The following is a 25,297-nucleotide window of genomic DNA, read 5'->3' on the forward strand; positions in this document are numbered from 1 at the left end:
TTTGTCTAGCACAGAGATGGCAAACATGCAGACTCCTGCAGCCTACAGCTCTCCTGAATGCAGCCTGAAACCAGATTAAAATATAATTGGGGAATCTTAAACAAAATAAATAAAAATAAAATAAAGCATAGATAATATTAGCATGTGGTTTTCTAAATCAATATGAGACCTGCAGAGATACTTGTGTATGCCCTTTTTCTATTTGTTTGACAGGACTGGTCTAGCATAACAGGGAGATTCACTATTCTGCAGGGATCTATGTTGTAGTAGGAGTACTAGGGCTGAAAATCAGGAAACCAGCATTATAGTCAGGATTCTGGAGGTAATTCATTCAAACGATGCAGCAATTTCATTAAGTGCCTACTATGTGCCAAGTACTAACTAGCTTTGTGACTTTGGATAAGTCATTTAACTTCCTTGAGGCTCTGTTTCCTCATCTATAAGAAGAGAACATTGAAAGAAGGATGATTTGTAAAGTCCCTTTCAGGTCTTAAAAAAAAAAAAAAAACTGCCAAGATAATTTCCAGAATAGGATTAGGGGTAGGGACTGGACCTGTGATTTTATTTCCAGATAATTGTGAATTAACCCGCTGTATTTTAAAAGTTTATTTTAATCATTCCAAGAGAAAAAAATAAAATATATTACATGCTTCCCTGTCCTAATAAGTGGAGAATATTGGATGCCATTTATCCTTTAATGGCTCAGAATTATTGTAAATATCAGTTATTGTACTATATAGTGATCACTCAAAGACTAGTGAAGTATATAGAGCATAAAATTGGTCTGCTGAAATTCCTTGAAATCACTGAAATAGTTGATTTTGTCATTTCCCCCATAGGAATTTTCCTTCAGATGTAGACACTTTCTGTCCCTATTCTAAATGGCCCCAGATTTCTTTACTGAACCCTCTATCTCATCTTGCATAAGCACTTCTACATTCAATTGCCATATCATTTCATGGGGACTTTTGTCAACGGATACTTTTCTGTCCATCTCCTCAGGACCACTAACCTTTTTACATCTCAGCTGTTCACCTCTTCCATCTTTGATGGTAATTGATGGTAATTGATGGTTGAGCTTAAGGCTTCCCCCTCACCAGTAAGAAAACATCATGTGTAAAATTAAGCCAGATATCTTTTTGAGAAGATATGCTTGATAGGGTGGGACTAGTACCTCCCATGTTGACTAAATTGCTAAGCTTTATAAGAGTTACTTTCACTGGTTTTAGATGCTTTATTGCTTGCTTCCAGATTGCTTTTCATCTAATTTGGAAGGTTGAGGTTACCTGAATGCTTATGGCCAGGTAATAACAATAGCTCACACTTATATAGTGCTTTGTGGTTATAAAAGTACATTCCCATGTTGTAGGTGGGACTACTGAGGCTCAGAAAGATTAAGTGATTTGTCTAGAGCAGGGGTGGGGAACCTGTAGCCTTGAGGCCACATATGGTCTTCTAGGTCCTTGGGTGTGACCTTTGGATTAAGTTCAAGTTTTACAGAACAAATCCTTTTATTAAGGGGATTTGTTCTGTGAAGTTTGGATTCAATCAAAGGGCTTCATTTGAGGACCTAGAGAGCCACATATGGCCTCGAGGCCACAGGTTCCCCACTCCTGGTCTAGGGCCCACAGCGAGCTAGTAAGCACCAAATCAGTGACTTGAACCCAAATCTTCTCACTCCTAATCCAGTGGCTCAGATACATTGTTTCATATATAGAAACATTGAATTTTAGAATTAGGAAACCTTAGAGATTATTTTGTCCAACCCTTTTCACAAAGGAACTGAATACTAGGTTTCAATTGCTTTCTCCTATGATGTTTTGTCTTGCCTTTCTTGCTCCTCAGGTTGTAGTGAAGACACTCCAAATATAGTAATATTAAAGTCCGTAGAGGATAGCAGTCATTCCATGAACATGCACTACAAAGTCACTTAGAGTAAAAAACAAAACAAAACAGAAACCTTAATATTTTTGGATAGATGAAAGTACATTGAGTTGCATTTGCATTTTTATTTCATGATTAATAGATTATATTTATTTGTGTGTGAGTGTGTGTGTGTGTGTGTGTTGAGAGCTCCTTCAGCTGGGTTTTTCCCTTTTTGGTACACTTATCTCATTTATTTTTACAGCTTAAATAAACTTCTGCCCAAAGCAACTGGCAAGTGATTATTTGAAGAAGATTCAGTATAGCATCTGGGAAGTCATTAACGCCACAATGAAGCACTTCCTGAGGTAAGCATTTTTTTTTAACTTAATGGCACACACTGGTGTGCACCAGTTACTATTATCCTATCTCCAGGTCACTCAATATTTCAAGTTAAATGAGATTGAATATTTGGAGAAATACTGTTTTTATAACTGTTGATAATTGTTGGTATAATACTGTTTATCACTGTACTTCACCTTAATTCTGTTTTAACTTGCATTGGGAGTCTTTGCAGATGAAAAGAGAAGCAGAAGGAACAGAAACTACAAACATGAAGGAACAAGAGAGTAAAACCCCAGCCCCGTGCGTGTCTCAATTTCGTAGAAGATGGCACTCTGGAAATCAGTGGTGGAAAGATTTTCCTTTGTTAAAAGCAATGAAGTTTTATGTTAAATGCTTTTCCTGAATTAATCGATTTAAAATATCACAAATTTAGATTTTATACTTAAAATAGTTAGCCCATTTAGGTTTCTGTTCATTTTCAGTTACAAAGATTTTCTTGTTGTCTTCTTATTTTGCAGCTACTTCTGTTCAGTTCTGCAAATATTTGCTAATCAATCAACATTTATGGAGGACTACTGTGTACAGGGCAAAGTGTTAGGCACTGGAGGAAATGAAAGATGGGGTCCCTGCCCAATGGAGTTTATACAAATATTTATAATATGTGATATTATATAAGGTGTCCCAAAAGTCTTAGTGCAGTTTTAAGCTTTAATATCAAGTTTTAAGCTTAGTAAAAGTGAAGCTTTTAACTATTAAAACTTAAAACTGCACTAAGACTTTTGGGACACCTCTTATAATAGATACAGTAGAAATCCCAACAAAGTGCTATCTGTGTTAGGACTAAAGAGGAAGGTTGTTATCTACTGAGGGGCTTAGGGAAGGTTCTGTGTAGTAGCATGGGGAGTGTTCAAGACACAAAGAATTATATATTGGATTTGGGTGCTTTCACTGCCTTGAAAGGAATAACATGAGATAGGGCTGGAAAGGTATTACGGTCCCAAATTATGGAAGGCTTTGAATTCCAGGCAACCTGGAGGTCAGTAGGAGCCTCCTGAAAATTTTTGAGCAGAGGAATAACATGAACAGATTTGTGCCAGTGAAAGTTTATTGTAACAGTGATTTGGATTGGAAAAGGTAGAGAGAGGAGACATGAAGATGTGATAGGAAACTACCATATTATTATTACAGGAAGATAATAATGAGATCTATTAGATAGTTGACTTTGGGAAATGAGAAGAAGGGATGGATGAGAGAAGTTGTGAAAGCAGAATTGACAAGACCCATAGAGCTGATTGGATATGAAAGTTAAGAGAAAAGAATAGGTTAGGTTCAAAAATAGGTTAGGGCTGTAGGATAACAAGTGAATAGTAGTGATGCAGACAAATAGTAAAATCAGAAGGAAGAATGAATTTAAGGAGAAAGGTAAGAAGTTTGATTTGGGACAGTGCTGAGTTTAGGTTTTTAAAATTCTGAACTTAAACAACAATAAAGAACATTGCCATAGATGTAGCAGAACACAAAAAGAGGATGTTCTATGAAACTGTGAATCTATCTAAGTCACTTGGTTTTTTTTTAAAAGTACATCACAAATTCTACATATAGTATTACTTTCAAAACTCTTGTTTATCTCTGTTTCTTTTTAAATTTCTTTCTGTTCTCTTTTGTGCATTTTAGAAAATATTTCAGTGTCCCTTTTTCTTTTTGATATTACTATTACCAAACTCTCTCTCTCTGCTCCCAATTAAAAACTTAGAAAAATATTTTTTAAAATCCTTGTAAGAAAAGAGCATAGATGGGGGAAATAATAGCCACAGGGTGGCCATATCCAAAAATGTATGTCAATTTCTGTACCTTATTCCCATCTTTTCTCTGAGGAAGTAGGTAATAAGCTTCATCAGAGGTCCTCTGGAGACATGGTTGGTCATTGTTTTGAACAGAGTTCTTATTTCAAAGTTGCTTTTCTTTATAAAATTGCTGTCTTTGGATAAATTGTTCACCTGTTTCTACTCCCTTCACTCTGTGTCCATTTTTAATATCCAGGATTCTCTGAAGTGTCTCTTTCATAACTTCTTATGGTATAATAATAATCCCTTACATTCATATACCACAGTTTATATAGCCTTTCCACAAATGTCTGAAGAGTCAATCTTAGACAACTCCTTAGATTCTATTTCTTTTCTTTTAATCTCCCCCTTTATGGTCAGAAATTTTCTTTTGCCTGTGACCAATATTATGAGGATATTTGATGTTTCTATACCAAATTGTGAGTGTGTATGTGTGTATTCAACATTCCTTTGTCCATCACAGATAAGAATAAGGTTTAATCTGTTCCCCCCATCCCATTCCTCTATTTTTCCTCTATTTTTGTATACATATACCTCACTTTATAAGAAGTGTCAAGTTCTATCCCCTTCTTCCTCTTTTCTATGCTTGTGTATTCCTTTTACCATCCTTTTCTTTAACCTCTTCAAACCTTCAAAATAAAACCAATCCATTACCTCGGACCTCTGTTTTTCATATTTAATTCCCTCAATACACATTAAAGATATTAAGGTTCTGAAGAGTCACTTGGTTCTTTTCCCTCTTTGGAATGTTAGCAGTACATCATCATACAGTGCCTTCCCATTGCTCAAATAACTTTACCTTTCTAGGTTTCTCTAGACTTTTGTGTTTGTACTTTGAAGTTTTTGTTCAGTGTTGGCCTTTTCAACAGAAATGCATAGAAGTCCTCTCTTCCTTTAAAGATCCATTTTCCCCCCTGTAGGATTACATTCAGTTTTTTGGTAAGCCTATATTTTTTGCCTTTTAGAATAAAGTATTCAAAGATCTCTTCTCTTCTTTAGTAAAAGCTGACAAATCTTATGTGATCATGACATTGGTTCCTTGGTACATGAACTTCTTTTTGGATATTTTCAATATGTTTTCTTTGACATGTGTGCTCTGTGTTTTTATGATATTCCTGGGATTTTTCATTTTACTGTTCGTTTCAGGAGGTGATGGGTGATTCTGTCTTCATTTTGTCCTCTAGTTCTAATAGATCTGTTCAGTTTTTATTCATGATTTCTGGAAATATAATGTCAGGGCCTTTTTTAAAAAAATCATGATTTTCAGGGAGTTCAATGATTTTAAATTATTCTTCTTTGACAGATTTTCCAGCCCTATTATTTTTTGTATCAGATACCTTAACATTTTCTTTTTTATCATTTTCAATCTTTTTACTTTGTTCTAATATGTTTTGTTGTCTCATAGTGTCATTGATTTCTGATTGATCTATTCTAGTTTTCAAGGAGTCCATTTTTCAGGTGAAGTTTACCACTTTCTCCTCTCAATTCTTTCTCCAATGTTTTTATTTCATCTTTTATATTTTGCTTCATTTCTTCTAGGAATTCATATAGTACTTGTGTAAAGTCCATTTTTTCTTATGAATCTAAATTAGCAGTTGTTATGAAATTGTTTGTTCCTTTTATCAGAGAGTCTCCAGAGTTACACTTTTCTTTTTTTACACTGGCTGGTCTTTTCTTTGTTTTGCTTATATCTCCAGCTTTACCTACTGAAGTAATGCTTCGTGTCAGGGCCATGCTGCACTTTTGGTGGAGTGGTTTACCCTGCTTGATTTTACCTTGGCTCCCCTAGATTTCTGTGCTGACCCTACACCTCATGAGATAAGGTCTGTGTGTATATTTGAGGTTCACAGTATTCAATCTTCAGGGTGTTCTCTGGAGTCTTAGGATAGAGTGTTAGGGGCCTCCTAGGTCCTAGGGTGAGTGCTGCATGATGCAGTAGCCACTAGCATAACCCAAAGCTTCCAAGGTCCCCACCTTGGGGCTTTCTTGGGTGAGCTCTCTGATCTTTCTGCCTGTAGACTCAAGGTCTTGTTGGTTACATGTGTACCTAGACCATCTGTGATGATGAAAGGTTGGCTTGCACTGGTGGGAACACCTTTGCTACACCTTTTGCTGATGAGGATTACCCTCAGGTTTCTGGCTGACTTTTTGCACCATTCTAGAGTCAAAGAAATAACTTAGTGTAGTGAATTTCTTGATTATTATTCAATCTGTTGAAAATCAGGGTTTGCCGGAATAGGTGTGTGGGAGATAATTGATCTGGCATATCTTCCATTTGGGCAGCTATCTTGGTCAGAATTACATGGTTTGATTTAAGGTCTTAGTGTAGCATCCAGAAATGAGCTTGTAGCAAAAGTGGGGATGTATGTCAATAGCTCAAAAGAAATACCAGGACTAGATATATAGATCTAGATTGTAGAAGAAGCTGAAAGAGTGAATGAAATTGTCAAGGGACAAAATGTGGAAGATGGAAGACAAGAGGGTGAAGGTAAGACCCTTAGGAAAACACTCAAATTAAAGAACAGAGAAGAGACTGAGGAGCCATCAAAAGATAAGGTAAGCAGGAAGATCATTCCAATATGGTGTCACTGAAACTAAGTGAGAAGCGAATATCCAGTTAATGGAAGAGCATAGTCAATGATGTCAGAAGTTGAAGAGAGGCCTAAGAAAATGGACACCCATTTATAAAAAAAAAGATATTAAGCTAAAAGTATTAAGTTGGATTTGGGGAGATTCAAAAGAGAAATAAGAAAATATATGCCTTCAAGGAACTTATACTATAGTAGAAGAAATTATGTACACACAAATAATAATTATGTTTATTATATATTATATATAAACATATGTATTTGTATAAGTAAACAATTATAGTTATAATATAAATGGAACATAAATGTATAAGAAAGATACAAACAACATTCTTTGTGGGGCTTGAGGAAGTTATGATTATTGCCTAATTGGAGGATTCAGGAAACATTTTTGGAGGATGTGCCATTTGAACTGGGCTTTGTAAGGCAGAATTCAACACCAAAGGCCTAGGGTTAGGGAACAGGACGGATGAGATAAGGCAGGCATACTAGGTGTAAGGACCACCGTAACTTATTTAGAAACTGAATTACTAAAATACTGCTGATCTTTTATCCATAGTTCAAATACTTCTTTGCACATAGTAGGTCCTCAATAAGAATGTGTTGATTGATTCACCTTGCTTTCAAAAAAAAGGCATATAGACCTCTGGATGCAAGCATTTTTTGATTCATTGATTTTGCTTTGCATTTTCTCATTTCTAAATCTTTTAGAAGAATTTCCTATCACAACCCGTATTATTGATGATCTTGATCTAGGCATAGAAATAGAAGATGGAATAAATCTGATAGGAATCAGAGTCTTTCTCCTAAGGCATACAATATATACTTTACTTCCTAGCCTAGCTTAGGTTTCTCTAATTAAGCACCTAAGATGACCTCAATTACTTTAGGAAATATTATTTCAATAGCTTCTATTTTAGGGTTCTTTTCCCTCTTTGCCATGATTCCTTCATGTTTGTTTCTTCATGTTATGCCTCTTTAAAGCCCTTAGCATTCTTTGATGCTCTGGTTTATAGTGTGAAGATGTCTCTTTGATATGTTTATAAAATCTTAGAATTATGAAGTCCCATATGATGTCATTTATTCAATAGGCTTATTGGGTCTGGTATTCTTTTTGTTATACAGAGCATGTCTCAATCTGATTATGTCAGCTGTGGAAAAAAAGATTTAAAAAAAATAATCATGGGAATATTTGACAGGATAGGACATGCCCTGACATGCTCCTTGGTTGCTATGGTAATTACTCCAGATGATTTTTATATTAATGAAAAATCGGTATTTTTGAATTTCTTCTAAATGTGAGCCTAGTCCCTTTCTGTGGCAATATCAGGTTAATAGAAAGCTTTAGTGTCTAAAGATGGTGCTCAGAAATAAATTCAGGACCTTCAACAGAGTGTATGACAAACCTTTAAATTTTTTTTCTCTGTAGACTTGTTTGGTTTTTATTTTCTTTCAACACTCAGACACCTTGAAATCAACCTCCTTGTGAGCAAAAGTTATAAAGTGGCATTATCACTATACACCCTGCTGTGTGCCAGAGAAAATTTCACAAAACCAAAAGGCCACAGCTACGTGCAGGAGGATTCAATCAACCAATCAATAAACATTTATTAAGTGTCCACTGTGTGCCAGGCATGGTGCCAAGTGCTGGAAATGATATTAAACTTTTTTCTTTATATAACTTTATTCTTTTGGCATCCCAAATTGTGGATCTCTTACTTTAACCTTCTCTCTACCCCACAGTCCTTTCAGGTTGGCAAAGCAGTTCATATGCCTTATCACACTTGATTCTCAGCATATTTCTGTGAGGCAGATGCCATTTTAGAGATGAGGAAACAGGCTGCAGGAGGTAAAGGCATTTACTTGTTCATGGCCACACTGGTAGTTAGCCTCTAAAGTGAACTTTGAGCCCAGGTCTTCCCCACTCCATACCAAGTGTTCTCTCCACTCATCCATCCTGTGTCTAATTTTGTACTATCATCAGTGCTGGTGTAGATTGCTCCCTCTTTGCTTCCTTTGCAAGTTTAATAAACTTTGAGCCAGGCATGGTGGCATACTTCCGTGATTCCTGCTACTGGGAGAGAATGAGGTTGGGGAATCATTTAAGCATGGGGATTCTGAGCTGCAGCAAGGCTAAGTCAATCAGGTATCTGCCCTAAGACCCACACCAATATGGGGCTTCCCACTCTCCAGAACAGGGGAATGGCAGGCTACCTAAGGAGTGATGAGCCCACCCAGGTTAGAGTAGGTTAAAGCTGATTAATAGTAGAATTGGAACAGGAGTAGCCTTACATTTCCAGCCTGGGCAAGATGGGGGGGACCCAGGCTCAAAATAAATAATTAAATCAACATTAATTATACTGTATATTTACACATCATAAACAGTAAAGGAAATTTAATTTCATTCATAGAGTAGAAAGGATTACTTTTCTGGTAGGGGAATGGGTGAAACCAATTGACCTCTGAGTGAGGTACCTTCCAGATCTTAGTTTTCAGTTGCTGAACTGAAAAGATTCACTGCTGTTCCTTAGCAGGAGACCATAGTATATTTGAACCAATTAGAATACAATGATTTAATCTTGGCACAGTGAATGGACATCCATCATTGTGATACTCTGTGTTCTAGTAGGAAGAATGATGAGCTCATTTCATCCTTAGCCATTTCTTTTCCTTTTATCTTGAAATTGGTTATTTGTTTAAAAACACAGAACAAGAAAAACAGGTTAGCATAATAAACAAGATATTTTAGCATTTGCATTGAGAATTGATATTAAAATGAGAAAAGGACCTAAATTTAGACATTGCTGTTGGGTGCCAAACTAAAAGCATATCAATGTATATTCAAGGTTAGACCTTCGGTGCTCACAGAGATGCAACATTGCATACTGGAAAGTGTGCTGAACTTGGGGTCCAGGGACAACCTGGATTCAGCTCCCACCTTTCATATTAACTAGATGTGACCATTTTACCCTTTCTGAGTCTGTTTTCTAACCTGTAAAATGCTGATGATGTCTAAATGCACTCAACACTAAAATATCTGCCTCAGGGGGTTTTTTGACTCTCAAATGAAGGGATACAAAGCACTCTGCAAACCTCTGCAAACATAAATGTTACCTATTATTATAGATATTGACTTATTGAGCTGGGAAGGCACATGAATGTATGCAGATGTGTATGCATATATGGGATACCAAGAGGGATAGGAACTGGACCTATGATTACATTGGCATATGTAACATCTGACTGAGTAAACTCTCTCTGCAAATCCACGTCAACACCTTCTCTGCAACTTGCAAGCCTCAGAATCAGCTAAAACATTGAAAGCTTAAGTGACTTCCCCAGGCTTACAAAGCTGGTATGTGTGGGCAGTTGGACTTGAATCTATTTCTTTCTAATTCTGAGGCTAGTGCTTTATCCACTACTCCAAGCTACCTCTCATGTATGCATTAATAAGTATGTCCAAATACATGACATTGTTTTCGAAGCTCTAAAAATTTTAAGAAACAAGAAACATACTGGTAGTATGGCATTGATCTTACAGATCCTACTTAATAGGTTGACTTCTATACCTACAGAGGCATAGTAGATAAGAGCACAGGGCCTGAAGTCAAGAAGACTCATCTTCATGAGTTCAAAATTGGCCTCAGACACTTACTAGCTGTGTGACCCCAGGCATTCATTTAACCCTGTTGGTCTCAATTTCCTCATCTGTAAAATGAGCTGGAAAAAGAAATGGTAAACTACTTCAGTATCTTTGCCAAGAAAACCCCAAATGGGATCATGAAGAGTCAGACACAATTGAAAAACAACTGAACAATTTTACCCTACAGTATCTTACCACAAATAGCCAAGTTTGGAAGTCTTTCTCTTGTAAAAAGAAAGGATAATAGCTATATTCTGAATCAGTCAGGTGTTCATTTCTGTGTTCAGCAGGTACATTGTGAAGGATTAGTCATGGGCTTCCACCCAAAAAAATGGCAACATTATCTAGAGAGCCTAATGATTACTTGACCTCTAAGATGCTTTTAGATCTGAGAGGAATGAAAAGTTCCTAAGCAAGGCTAGTCTTCAAGGAAACCAGGCTGGGAGCAAGTATAAGTTTAAAATGCATACCACAACATTAATACTATTTATCTTTAGTGTGATGGGCATTCATTGCCGTAGTAGGCTCATAGACTCTTGGAGTTGGGAGAGATCTTTGAAGATCATCAAATTCCAGGCAAGTGGTTATCCCACCTCATCTTAACTACGTTTAAAGACAGGGATCTACTAATACATCAGTCACTCCATTCCAGTTCTGAACTCCTCTAAGTTGCTAGAAAGTTCATTCTTATACTGAACTGAAATTTAGCTCTGCATAACTTGTACCTATTGACCCTAGTTTTTTCCTTCTGGAAGTACATAGGGGAAGGCCCTTCCATGTGATAGCCCTTCAGCTGTTTAATGAGAATTCTCATGTATCCCCAAAGCCTGTCCTTCTCCAAGATAAGCATCCCTACTTCCTTCAAACAATCATTATAATTGATTTTTAGATCCTACATCATCCTGGTCACCCTCCTCTGGTGAATCAGGGGATGGAGTAGTTATGGCTTGTCCATGTCCTTCCTAATATATGAAGCATGTGATTGAACATAATACTAAAGATGTGGTCTAAACAGGACAGAGTATAGTAAGGCAGCCCAACACTGCTTTAGCTTTTTGAATAACAAAGCATTCCTATTGAATGATTGACTACAATCATTCAACAATCAACAAGCATTTATTAAGCACTTAATATGTACCAGACACTGTGCTAAGTACTAGAAATAAAAAAAAAGCAAAAATATTCCCTGTACTCAAGGAGCTTACATTCTAATGGGAGAGATTATATAAAGTAGAACATATAAAATAAACATAGGGTAGATGGGAGGTAACCTTAGAGGGGATGTCACCAGCAGATGGAGGGACCAGGAAAGGCTTCCTAGAGGAGGTAGCACGTGACCTGAATCCTAAAGGAAGCCAGGGATTCTAAGAGCCAGAAATTGGGAGGAAGAGCAGGCATGAGGAGTGAAAACCTCAGGTCTTCCATGTGGACTGTTGTCTCTCTCATCATTTGCTTGTGCAGTTGATTCTTTTTAAACTAAATGAAGGATTCCATATTTCATCCTGATTATATTTGATCTTGTTAGATTTGACACATTATTCTAGTACATTTATCTTACTGGATTCTGATTCCATCATCCAAAGTGTTAGCCCTCCTTTCCAGTTTTGCGTCACTTGAGAATTTGATAAGGATGACTAACTCCAAAGACTTCATTTAAGTTATTGATAAAAATATTTGGGCAGAACAAGAAAGTGACTAGATCCCTGTGGCGCATCCCTAGAAATACGCCATGCTGCTGGCATCAATCCATTAATGAACAATCTTTGTGTTCAATCATTCAACCAGTTTTGAATTCATCTCATTTTTCTATAATTCAGTCCATATTTATCCATAAGGGTATTCTAAAACTTTGTCATATGCTTTGCTGAAATCCCAGTATGCCATGGCTATAGTATTCCCCTGATTTTCTACTAACCCTGACAAAAAAGAAACTGAGGCTCATCTGGCCTTACTTCTTAGAAAAGCCATTCTGACTCCTAATGACCATTTTTTTCTAAGCATTTATAAGTGCTCCATTTAACAATCCATTGTAGAATTATTCTATATATGAATGTCAAGCTCACTGGTCTGTGATTTATATCTTCTTACCCTAGATGTATTATTGCTACAACAATGGGAAAGATAAGAAAGGTTAGTGAATTTTTATTTTCTATGACCTGTATCAGGATACTTTAAAATATCTTACTTTTAAAAATATCTTATATTAACTATAAAGCTCATGACAGAAGTGGTCATGACATAGTCTTTTTTGCATTATCTAATACAAAATTATTTTTCAGTACCCTTTTTATATTTCCCAGCATCATAGTAATAACACTTTTGAGGGAAGAAGATGGATCTCATTTACAATAGAGTAGTAACTTCCATAAACCTTGAAATTTGCATCTAACAAAATATCTCCCATAGTACCAACTATAATGACTGACTGGAAAGGTATTCCTTTGGAAAAAAAAAGTGCTATATTTCTCCCTAAGGGAAAAGAAGAGGCACCCATATTTAATAAAAATGTGTTGAATAAATTTATTGGAATTGAACTCAAGGTTGCTTTAATATATTCTGATTTAGTACAAATAGAAAAAATGTTAATTTTTAAAATTGCAATTTGGGGACCACATTAGGTAAGTATACTCTGATCACCCAAGCTAACATTTGTCATGGTGCCACAGTTTGGCAATCAATGCAGAAAAAGGGAAGAAATGGGATGGGGGAGGAGAATGTGTGGATTTAGAAAAGGGCATATTTCTGACCTTCACAAGGGTGTGGGTCTTTCATCTTTATGTTTGCACAGAATCACAGAATGAGCTTATAGGAATGCCAATTATGTGTGATATTCTCTTTGCTACAGTTCCAGGACTTTAAAACTATTAGACAAAAACTCCATAAAAGAACATTATTCCTAAAATAGTTATAGTAATGAAGACGGCTTCACACTGTCCTCAGATAAATAATTCTGGAATACATAACCAGAACTTTCCCAGGCCTAAATCCTAAATTTCTCCTGCTATCTTTGGCCTGATATTCCTTTCCCATGGTAAGTGACTTTCCTATGTTTACATAAATCTTTAATGTCTGAGCTGGAACCACCTGAACTTCTGACTTTTCCATGCTACCACTCTGATTTCTAAATTTTAATAGAAATTTTCTACATTTAAAAGTTTCATGGAACAGGTTCCTCTTCCTTGCCCTTGTGAGAAGATACAGCCCTTTGCCAGGAGACACTGCCTAGGGCTCTGTTTAGAGACTCATGCATAGTCTTCTCCCAGCATCTTTCCTCACAAGGAAACCTCATTAGAGTTAGTGCACTGGGCTAGACTCACACTGGAGGAGTTCATGCTGAGTTGCCAGCATCACTTAATGAAGAGCTTAAGTGGAAGACAGCCTCCCTGTAACTAAAATAACATGGTGGTTTCAGAACACTGTATGAGACAATGAAGGCCCTGGGGAGCACGATATTTCTTCTTGCCCCCTACACACAGAGTGATTCCATTGTGGAAACTCTGACAGTTATGAAAACAAAATGAAAATTCCTCATTGTCATCTGCGTTTTACCACATCTGCTTGTTGTTTCTATAGTGTTAACTCTTCTCTTCAATAGTTTACTTTTTATTTATTACAGGATTTCTTCAAGCAAGAGTTAATTTCCATTAGCGCATTTATTGAAACTGTTCAAAATAAGCCATTTTTCTTTTGATGTCGCAAAAGGCGATGTCACTCACCCACACATAAGGTGGAGGCGTAGTACTCCATGACAGGTACCAGCACCTCCCTTCTCTCTTCCAACCCCACCACCCCTACACTTGCTATTAGTCCTGGCTTTTGCTCTCTTGTCCTTTTCAACAGACTTGCTCCTGCTGAATATGCTATCTTAACCAAGTGCCTCACAGAAGATAAGCTTGTCTCTTGTTTTGTAGCAGCCATGTGATCCATTTTGAATAATTTGCTTTGGGTAGCTATTCTAGGTACAAACTGGAGAATGAATGTTGAATAATAAAAACTGAACATAACGATGACCATAGAGCCCTGCTGGGAATTCCTGATAGAGGCATAAGTCATCTTCTTTACTGAGCTGCACCTTCTGAAAATATACAGCAAGAACAAAGCATGCCAATAGAGTTTGTCATGGATTAAAAAAAAATACATTGAATCAGACTGTGCGAATGCATAATTAAGGTCAACTCCTGAGGGATAGACAGTAGTTCTTTTTTTTTTAATAACATTCTCCCAGCATTTAGAGAAGTGGTTTTCAAAATTATTTTGTTTATATGTAAGCAGTGTGGCAAAGTGGATAGAGAATCAGCCTTGGAATCAGGAAGGCCTAGATTCAAATCTGTCTCTGATACTGGTTGTGTGACTTTGGGAAAAATCACTTAACGGCTAATTGCCTCAGGTAACTCTCTTAACTCTCAGGGGTAGAATAGTAGTTGATCTCTATTGCTAGTGGGGTTTCTTCACTAACAGTGAAAGACCTACATAGGTATAGCGTGGCATAATGCTGAGAGTACTAAGCTTGGAGTTAAGAAGACCTGGGTTCAGATCAAGCCTCTGATACTTTATGAGCCAGGAGCAAGGCACCTAAATCTCTGCCTACCTCAGGCAACTTGCAGGAATTCACATACTAAATCATAGGTAGGATGTGTAATCTCAAAATTACAAAACTTTGTTATTGTTTAACCTGACATTCACACCATGTTTTTGGTTTACAATTCACTCGCATTCACCACTTTGTGAATGTGACAACCCTGTGAGTATGGGTTGTTTTATTCCTATTTTACAAAGGAGGAAGGTGAGGTCTAAAAAGTTGAAGTGGCTTGCCCAAAGTCGCACAGCGAGGAAAGAGTAGGGTTAGTTCACATCTCAGACCTTTCCACTCCACCCCAGCAGCCTTCCCCTATATGTGTTTTTCATATGGGTATATAAGATAGCTAAGCATTTTCTCCCTGGACATTGAGCACTTATTTATAATCCTGGAATCACACAGAATATTTTATTGAGTTAAGTGAGAAGCTTTCCTTAGAACTAAGAAGCTCAAGCCTAGAACTGAGAAATGTAAAACAACTAAACCCCCAAATTGTACGTATATACTTGTTTACATAATGTGTTTGTATATATACATACATAGACATGTGTATATATACATACACAATATGTGTACATACATGCACATATGTGTGCATGTATATGTACACACATGTGTGTGTTGTGTGTGTATGTACCTGACTGACTAGAAGCGGTAACCAGGGCAATGAGGAAGAGAAGGGAATTTATATTTATATAGTGCCTATTATGTGCCAGGCATTGTGTGCTAAGCACTTTTTATAGAAATTATTTCATTTGATCCTCACAACAACTCTGGGAAGTAGGTGCTGTTATCATCCTCATTTTACAGTTGAGGAAACTGAGGCAAACAGAAGTTAAATGATTTGCCCAGGGTGCTGAGGTCAAATTTGAACTCAGGTCTTTCTGACTCAATACCCTGCACTCTGTCTGCTGCATTACCAGTAAGGGGCATCCAGTTATCTCATGTTTATTCTTAGAATGTGCAATCAGTGTGTAGAATAGAGGTAGAAGAAAAAAAGAGCAGGGAGGTGAATGAATGAAATCAACATTTATTGAGCACCTCTTAACAGATGTGTAAGACACATCTTTTGAGCTTATGGTTATATATGTGCCTTAAAAAATCCAGATGAAGGGGCAGCTAGGTGGCGCAGGAGATAGAGCGCTGGCCCTGAAGTCAGGAGGACCTGAGTTCAAATCCGACCTCAGACCAAACACTTGACACTTACTAGCTGTGTGACCCTGGGCAAGTCATTTAACCCCAATTGCCTAATTAAAAAAAAAAAGAATCCAGATAGAGGGAATGTATGACCACAGTGTTAAAAAAAACTACTTTTCTTTCAATGGCATTACAAGAGTCAGCTGATTTGCTTTGCCCATGGTAGGCGTCTTTGTCAAGATTAAGTGATCAATTCAAATTAAATGAACATAATTAAGCATTAAATAGGTTCTGTGCTAGGTTCTGGGGGAAAAGAGGCAGCAATGAAATAGTCCTTGCCCTCAGGAAGCCCACACTCTGCTAGTTAAATACAATACAGACACAAATAAATAAAAAAGACAAGATAATTTCAGGAAAGAGTAAGCACTAATGGAAGGGAATCAGGAAAGGTGTTGAGTAGGAGATAGAGCCTGAGCTGAGCCTTGAAGGAAGCTGGAGATTCTAAGGGGCAGAAATGAGGAGAAAGTACATTTCAGGCAAGGGGAAAAGGCTATGCAAAGCATGAAGATGGATGAAATGATAGGTCTGGAGCCTAGGTAGTGGGTCAGTTTCATAGGAGCAAGAGTGCATCAAAAGAAATAACTTTTATGATAAGTTTTATTGATATCTTTTGTTTTTATGTCACCTGGATTTCTCCTTCTGTCTTTTTCCCTCCCTTCTCCCAGAGGACCATTGTCAAAGGGAATAATTTGAAACAAGTCTGGAATGGTAGGTGAGAGCAAAAATTCAGAGGGCTTTAAGTAGCAGGCAGAAGTTTGCATTTTTTCTTAGAAGATACTTGCAGCTTCTTGAGCAGGGGAGTGACTTTGCCAGACCTGTGTCTTAGGAATATTAATTTGTCAGCGCTGCTCAGAATGGGTTGGAAAGGGGAAGGAAAAACTGAAAATTGTGGAGCTCATTTAGGAAGCTAATGAAATAAACCCAGATGGAAAGTGATGAAAACTTTAACTAGGGGAGTAGCTATGTGAGTAGAGAGAAAGGAGCTAGATATGAAAGGTTTGCATAGGTAATCTGAGACTTGACAAGTTATTAGATATGGCAGTGGGAAAGGTGAGAGAGAAGAAAAAGTTGAGAGTGACTCCATCTTTTCAAAACTGGGTGACTGAAAAGATAGTGGTGCTCTCGGCAGAAATAAGAAAATTTGGAGGATAGGATGGGCTTAGGAGAACATAAGAGTTCTAATTTGGTTGTGTTGAATTAAAGATACCTATAGGATATCCATTTGTAAATGGTTCAATAAGCAGTTGATCATCATTACTAGATTTTAAGAGAGCTTGGGACTGGTTAAACAGATGTGAGTCTTTTGAAAAGAAATGATAATTAAATATATATAAGCTGATATGCTCACCAAGACAAGAGTGTGTAGGGAAAAGAGGGACAAAGACCAGGGCTTTAGGGGACATCTATCTTTAATAGTAAGTAGATGACCCAGAGGAGGAGACCTTGGAGTGATCAGATCAGTAGAAAGAAAACCAAGTAAGAGAAAAGTCACAGAAGCTAAGGAAGAAGATAATATCTCAAAATAGAGAAAGATCAACAATGCTAAAAGCTGTAAAGAAATCAAGTAGAATTAAGACCAAGAAAAGCCCATTTGATTTTGTAGTTATGAGATTATTTATGAACTTGGGAAGAGATGTTTTGTTGGAATGTTGAGGTCAGAATGCAATTGATGAAGAATTCAGAAGTCAATGGGAGGCAAGCTAATGAATGCAAATGACTCTTTCTAAGAGTTTGATTATAAGGAAAAGGAAATTGAGATGAAAAGATTAAGTGAAGGAATTTTTTTGTTAGTTTGCTTTTAAGGATGGTGGAGAATAGGGTATGTTTGTAGCATCAGAGAATAAGACGGTGGATAAAGGCAGATTGAAGATGAAAAGGAAGGAATTATGGGTAGGGAAAATTTCCAGGAAAGGTGGGATCAAGAATACAAGTAGGAGTTGGTCTGGGCAAATATAAGGACCATTTCTTCTTTAGAGACTAGAGGAAAGGAGAAGAGAATGGAGGATAATGCAGTGGGTTTTTGAAATCTGGATTAAGGAAGAAAGAGTTCATTACAAATGATGTCTATATTCTCAGTAAACTAGGAGGAGAAGTCCACATCTAGGAGAGATATTGGTGGGATAAATGGTGTAAGGAGAGAAGAAAAGGTTTGGAATACCTGGTGTGGAAAGTGTGATAGTCATTATCAAAGAATGTAAGTGTTGTTGCCATGCAGCAGTGAGGACCCAAATAAAATTTAATAGAACAAATTTACCCGGTTGACATGATTCTGTGACTTCTTCCAGTAGCACATATGGGAATAGAGAAGGTAGCTGGGGGAGGTTGGCAGTGTATGCCTAGTAGCAGGACAAAGAGGGAAGTTGTCAGCTCTTGTCACCAGCTTTGCCCATTTTCCCAGGTTATTTTTTGATAGCTTTTCTAAGTTAAATGTCTCCTTCATTCCCAGGAAATGGTCTCTAAGAATTCCATCTTTACAATTTTGCAATTTCTCATATAGTGATAGTGTAAACATTAATAGTAAGAGGGTCATTTTGTCACAGTTCCAAAAAGGACCCATGTAACAAAAAAAGTGAAATTAGGTTAAGTGAATCACAAAGGCAGCTTGAGGGGTTTGTAGAAGTAGGAAAGGACAGTCTCACTTCTTTGTCTTAGTAAATATAAAATGTGAGTTCCTTGAGGTCAAAGACTTGCATTTTTCTATCCCTACTTTCTAGCAAAAGGCCTTGTATAAAGTTAGTGCTTACTCAGCATTTGTTGAAATTATTTAGTTATGGGAGGTTTTTATGTATTGCACATACATATGGATAGGTAAGAAGATCAGTTATTTTGTTGTTGTCATTTTTAAACAGTAGCAACTTACAAAATCATTATCTCCTTCTTCCTCATTAACTGCCTTCCTGAGTAACTGCTCTGCCCCTAGCAACATACAAGGCCTCCCAAAGGACTAGAGTCTACTGTAGTTTATCCTAATTTACCATTCCCTAAAGCCAATAAAATATTCAAAAGATATATTACCTAATTTAAACCAAGAGACTTAAGCATTCTTCTCTTGAAACCATATTTCGTCAAAAAAAAAAATAGTGGTTCACAATTGAAGAAATGAATTTGTTACAGTCTTTTGAGCTAGTTTGTCAGCTTTTTCTTAGTCAACTGAAACCGTAGAATATTTCTGTAACACAGTCAGTCAATATATGGGTAACACACATACACATACACACAGTCTTGCTATGAGATTGAATTTGATATAGTGCAAGTCCTTACTAAACCTTTCTCCATCTTTTAGAAAACAAGGTGATCTCTGTAGATTCCCAGTACCCAAGTTCAAGCATGACTAACTGGATGATTCCTGAAAGATGTTGTGGTGTGACAGATGTCACTGGCCTTGGAGGCAGAATCTCTTGGATTCTTTCATCCAATAGATTAGTTATCCCTCACATCTGAATATTCACATGCTTGTATTCTCACTTAGACCACATTTCTCCATTTTGTCCATGAGCATATTGTGAGAGATTATCAAAGACCTTGCTGAATCCTGGTAATCTTTCTTATGGAATTCCCTGGACCAATAGTCAAGGTGCATTCCTGGATCTGTTGCTTGCCATCTGTGAGAATTTGATTAAGAAATGTCACCTGTTGAGGCATCTAGGTGACACAGCGGATAGAGCATTGGACCTGGAGTCATGAAGACCTGAGTTCAAATCCAGCCGCAGACATTTACTAGCTGTGTGACCCTGTCACAAGTCACTTAACCCCAATTACCTCCAAAGAAAAGAAAAAAGAAATGTCACCTTTCACTGCCTTCCTTGTTTGTAAAATGGGAAGTTGGATTAACCAACTAGCTCTAAATCTATAATATTCTGAATCCTGTGTAAGAAAAAGGGAAGGAGGAAAGTCTGGAATAACTTATTCTTTTTTTGTGTGTGAGGTAATCGGGGTTAAGTGACTTGCCCAGGGTCACACAGCTAGTAAATATCAAGTATCTGAGATCACATTTGAACTCAGGTCTTCCTGACTCCAGGGCCAGTGCTCTATCCACTGCACCGCCTAGCTGACTTTGGAATAACTTGTTCTTGAGGCACTCATGCTGTTTAGTAGAGATCAAATGCTTGCTTTTCTAAATGTTCCCAAACCGTCCTTTTAATAGGTTCTAGAATTTTCCAGAAATAAGAGCTCAGACTCATAGAACACTTTAAAGTTTGCAAAACATTTTACATCTATTATATCATTTGATTCTCATAAAAACCCTGTTGCATAGAAGCTATCATTGTCCCTGTCTGTATCTTTAATTGAAGTCTTTTGGCATAGTGAATAGAGATCCTACCTTGGTGCCAGGATAGATCTGGATTCAAATCTTCCTTCTGGTATATGCCTGGACATATCATGTAACTCCTTAGAGGTCCAGGGAACTCTATGAGACTATAAGTTGCAGAGAAGGTTCTGACCAAAATGGGAACATCCTTATCTGGGAGTTCTCTACCGAAGAAATCACAGGTCCAGTCCCTATTGCTATCATGATTATACCCTGTCTCTGTTGTCAACTTTGTCTGCTTCTCCAACTCATCATCCATTTCTTTCTTCTGATTGGGTGGGCAATACTAAAAGTCCATTATAATATTGTTTCTGTTTCTCCTTTCTTTGATCTTCACCTAAATGCATAGTAGAAACACTCTGCTTTCTCAATCTAGTTTGTCATTTCCGTGGAGGAATGTACCTTCCTGGTACACGTTTCCTTTTATCTAATCAATTGTTTTTGAAGAAGGTATGCCCTACTGTTGCCATATTCCAGTCATGAGTTACCATTGCACCGTGTCAATAATAGAGAAATGAAATAGCCCTTGCCCACAAGGTTGACAAGTGGTTGGCCTATTGGTGGTAATGCTTTTCTGTATAAACCACCATCCCAAGGTTTGTTGAAAAAGACATTCCAAACCAGAACTGGTCCCTTCCCCAAGCATTCTGGTTGAACAGGATTCAATTGCATAGAGAGATTCTTCACTTCTATAGGGCACTGGTTTTGTCCTTTATTCCCTTGGATTACTGGTAATTGAATCTTAGGCACTGGTATACCTAGTGTATCTATGCAGATTTTAAAGCCTTGAGGTTAGTGAAATTTTAGTTGCATAAGTTGACATGTAGTTGAAGAGAAAGATATTTTGTTATTTATTTCTTATTGTTGAATCATTTCAGTTGTGTCCAACTCTTCATGACCTCATTTGGGGTTTTCTTGGCAAAGATACTAGAGTGGTTCCTTCTCCAGCTCATTTTATAGATGAGGAAACTGAGGCAAACAGGGTTAAGTGACTTGCCCAGGACCACACAACTACTAAGTGATTGAGATCAGATTTGAACTCAGGAAGACAAGTCTTCCTGATTCTAAGCCTTGCACTCTATCCACTGCACCACCTAGCTTCCTTAAGAAGCCTAATGACCACCTGTCAAAGAGTGGTAAAAGGATTTGTGACTAGGGTGGAAAATAGAATTTAAGGTGCCTTCCAACTCAAGGTACCAAATAGGAAAAGTCTGCAACTCAAGGCCTCAAGAACAAATGTCACAGGAGGATCATTTGAAGAAATTGCCGACATTAGCCTGGAGAAGAGAAGACAGGAGTGAATGGGAACATGTTATCAGTCTTCCAGCACTTGGCAGAATTGGACTCGTTCTGCCTGGTCCCAGGGGGCAGAATTATGATTGACAAAGAGACGTTTAAGAGAGAGATTTAGGCATGATGGAAAGAGAAGTTTCATGATGTTTAGAGCTATCCAAAAGTGTGTCAAGCTGCTTCCAGGGGTAGTAGATTTCTCATCACCTTTGTGCTGAACCTCAAGTTGAAGCTGACAACTTGTTGTATTTGGGATTCTTGCTGATCTTCCCGGGTCCTTTTCCCCTTTCTAAACTCTGTAATTCTGTTTTTTTAATGTCTCACATTTGGCCTTCCTAGTAATAGTGGCTTGTTTTCCTCTTGGTGGTGGTGCAATCATTAGCCATCGTTATGGTTTCGCCATTTCATGCGAAGTCGGGGTTGTTCTCTCCCTCTTTCTAGGATGCTGATCCAGATTTGTGTGTATTTTTACTGCAAGTGCCTGTGGCGCTGTATGAAATTTGTGGTGAGGAAACTAACAGGACGATGTGAGCTACAAAGAATCTGTTACAATAACAAGCCAGGAGCCGGCAGAACCATGAAAATAGGTAAGTAAAAAAATTAATGACGTGATAGACAAAGCACAATAGAGCTGGGGAAAGTGGGAAGATTTTTATGGGGTCATGTTCAAGTAACATAATTTTATACTTAAAGTGAGTAAAATAAGATATCTTAGAAGAAGAACTGTTGAATCACATTTTCATTTATTGCTTTAACAGAATCATCATTGAGGGATTCAAAAAGTAAGGTGAGTCAAGTTTTACATCTCTTCATGGAGTTCCAGGTAGCTTTTCACTTTATGCTCATTTTCCATTTTCAAAATGGGATGCGACTAAGAAACACTCAGAACTGCGTGACCACCAGGACTCAATGAGGGTATTTGCCTACTTCAAACCATAGCGCTGTGACTAGTTACAGTCCCTCTGCATGTTTTTTTCCAGAAATACACAAAATATTTGGCACAATCAAGTAGGGAAGCTTATATTCCTGATTGCCATTTCTCTCCATTGGCAAATTGTTTCATTGAAATTGTCCTCTTACATATTTTTCCAAAATTCAAAATTAATATTCTGGAAAATGCTTTTGTAATGCTTTGTTTACAACAGAAGGAAGGGACACCCCTTCACAAGAGAGGTGGTAGGCTATAGGTGTGGAATGAGACATATATTAGCAGGAACGGAAAATATGTTTTGTTTTATTTGACTATGCTTCATTGATACAAGGGAGGGTTCTATAGATAGCAAAGAAAGGGATCGTTGGGAAATAACAGCAATACAAAAAAATGAGTGAATTGTTTTTAAGGAAGCAAGTGAAAATGGGAAATACAGCTGAAATTGGCTTTTTTCTTCCTTCTAATATTTCATTTACATCCAAATCCATTCACTACATAATCAGAATTTCCCAGTAATAAAACCTTTACCTGTGAATAAGGCACTAGCCTTTTAATACACAGAGGTCAGTACTTTTTGTGAAGCAAGAAATCACTGATTGCTTTTTAAAAGATGACTTCTGACTCTCTTCTATTTTTCTTTGATTGTGAATCTTAATTTTTTAAATTCCACTCTCTAATTTAATCATCTGTTAAATGAGTTTTCCCATATGCCTCTTTTTTTTAACATTAAGTATTATAGTTCTATTAGAAGCCATTTTTGTTTAAAAGATGAACCATTAGTTTTGGAAAGTTTAATTGTGTATATAGGACCATAGGATTTAGAGCTGGAAGGAACATTAGAAGTAATCTATTCCAACCCTCAGGGCAACTAGGTGGCACAGTTGAGTGCCCGGCCTGGAGTCAGGAAGACGTGAATTCAAATTTGACCTCACTGTTTATGTGACCCTAGGCAAGTCACTTAACCCTGTTTGCTTCAGTTTTCTCGTCCATAAAATGAGCCTGGGGAAGGAAATGGCAAACTACTCCAGTATCTTTGCAAAAAAAAAAAAAAAAAGAATCACAGAGTCAGACACAACTGAAAAATGACTAAATAACAAGTCCAACCCTCTTGTTCTACAGATGAGGTGAACTAAGGCCTGGAGAAAAGAAGCATCTTGCTCAAGGTAACAAGTGTTCAGTGGAAGTGCTTGGATTAAAACCCAGGCCCTGTGGTTCCAAACTGAAAGCCCTTTCCATGGCACCATGCTGCCTCTTGCTAGTTAGAGAAAATAATTTGTTGACAAAAGGGTCTAATTAATTGAAACAAAAGTAGAAAGAAATGGGAGGGAATTCTCAAAAAACAATCCTATCAGAATTCATAAAAGCCCTTTCTACTGTTACATTATTAACACTACCTAAATATTTTGTAGAGAATTTCTGTAGAGAATTTTAGATAAATTTTTTTCTAGGGAAAACACCATTATCTCTTACGTAGATCTTCACTTCCTAAGCATTCATGTGGATTATTTATAGTAATTTTTTGCTATTAAACTTTATAATTTCATATGCAACAGAAACACTGGACACCCCAGCCACCAGTGTGGTATAGTGGATGGAACACTGGCCTTAGAGTTGGAGGACCTGGATGCAAATCCTGACTTTTCTGTGACCTTGGGACAAGTCATTTCACCTCTTGGCATCACAGTTTCCTCATCTGTAAAATGACGGGGTTGGATTAGACCCCTCATTTCTTCCTTCTAGTTCAAAATCCTATGAAAATGTATATTGTTTAAATTATCATCGTTGGTTAAGCTCTTAAAGGAAAGTGATTGACCAAAGAAAGTAACTGGTTTCAACATGCTTTCCAGCTGTTGCAGACTTCAGTAAGTGTTCACCCTGATGCAATTGAAAAGACTGTTGATGACATCATGGAACTGAAAAAAATCAACCCTGACGTAAATCCACAGTAAGTATTTGTTGTATCAAATGTAAAAGATGGTTAATATAGTCATCTGCATAAATGATGTCAAACAGTACTTGGCACACAACAAGCTCTTAAATACTTTTCATTTATTCATTTATTTCATTTATGCTTATAACAATGATTCACATATATGTGGGACCTTTAGGTTTTCAAAGTGTTTTATATATCGTGACTAGTGTCTATATAATACTTTAAAGTTTGCAAGTGCTTTACAAATATTATTTCATTTGATTCTCACAATTCTGGGAGGTAGGTGCTGCCATCATCCCCATTTTACAGATGAGGAAGCTGAGGCAGACTGAAGCTGGATGACTCTCTAGGGTCACACAGTAAGTGCTTTAGGTTATATTTGAACACAGATCTTCCTGACACCAGGTTTAGAGCTCTATTTGTTTTGCCACCTAACTTCACAACAACCCTGTGACATAGTTGCTGCAGCTTTTATCATCTTCACTTTACAGATGAGGAAACTGAGGCTTAGCCAGGCTAAGTGACTTGTCTATGATCACATAGCTATTGTCACAGACAGGATTAAAACCCAGATCTTTCTAGTTTCATATCTACCATTTTATCCCCTACAGCAGGCATGTCAAACACCTGGCCTCTTGACTACATTCATTCCATGTTACTGCCAGATTAAAGTGTAGTTGGGAAATATTTAACAAAATAAATAAAATGCAGTAGAATATAGACAATGTTAATATGTGTTTTTCTAAGTCAGTATGCATCTACAGAGATCCTTATATCA

At 37.3% G+C, this 25,297-nt stretch overlaps 1 protein-coding gene across 3 annotated transcripts in view; it reads left to right on the plus strand.

The window, feature by feature from the left end:
* The window catches only part of ELMOD1 (ELMO domain containing 1), a 76,067-nt gene that overhangs the window by 21,790 nt on the left and 28,980 nt on the right, over positions 1-25,297 (plus strand). The window contains exons 2-7 of one of the 3 annotated variants that reach the window (XM_027849571.1): positions 2,129-2,231; positions 12,377-12,413; positions 13,900-14,035; positions 22,097-22,242; positions 22,414-22,442; positions 24,434-24,531. In XM_027849571.1, coding sequence (XP_027705372.1) covers positions 22,098-22,242; positions 22,414-22,442; positions 24,434-24,531 — 272 coding nt within the window. In that variant the 5' untranslated portion in view covers positions 2,129-2,231; positions 12,377-12,413; positions 13,900-14,035; position 22,097. The remainder of the gene's footprint in view (positions 1-2,128; positions 2,232-12,376; positions 12,414-13,899; positions 14,036-22,096; positions 22,243-22,413; positions 22,443-24,433; positions 24,532-25,297) is intronic. The other 2 variants (XM_027849570.1, XM_027849568.1) reach the window with 2 other exon arrangements.

This window comes from Vombatus ursinus, unplaced genomic scaffold (genome assembly GCF_900497805.2).
Source record: "Vombatus ursinus unplaced genomic scaffold, bare-nosed wombat genome assembly UNPS02007612.1, whole genome shotgun sequence".
Classification (NCBI taxonomy): domain Eukaryota; kingdom Metazoa; phylum Chordata; class Mammalia; order Diprotodontia; family Vombatidae; genus Vombatus; species Vombatus ursinus.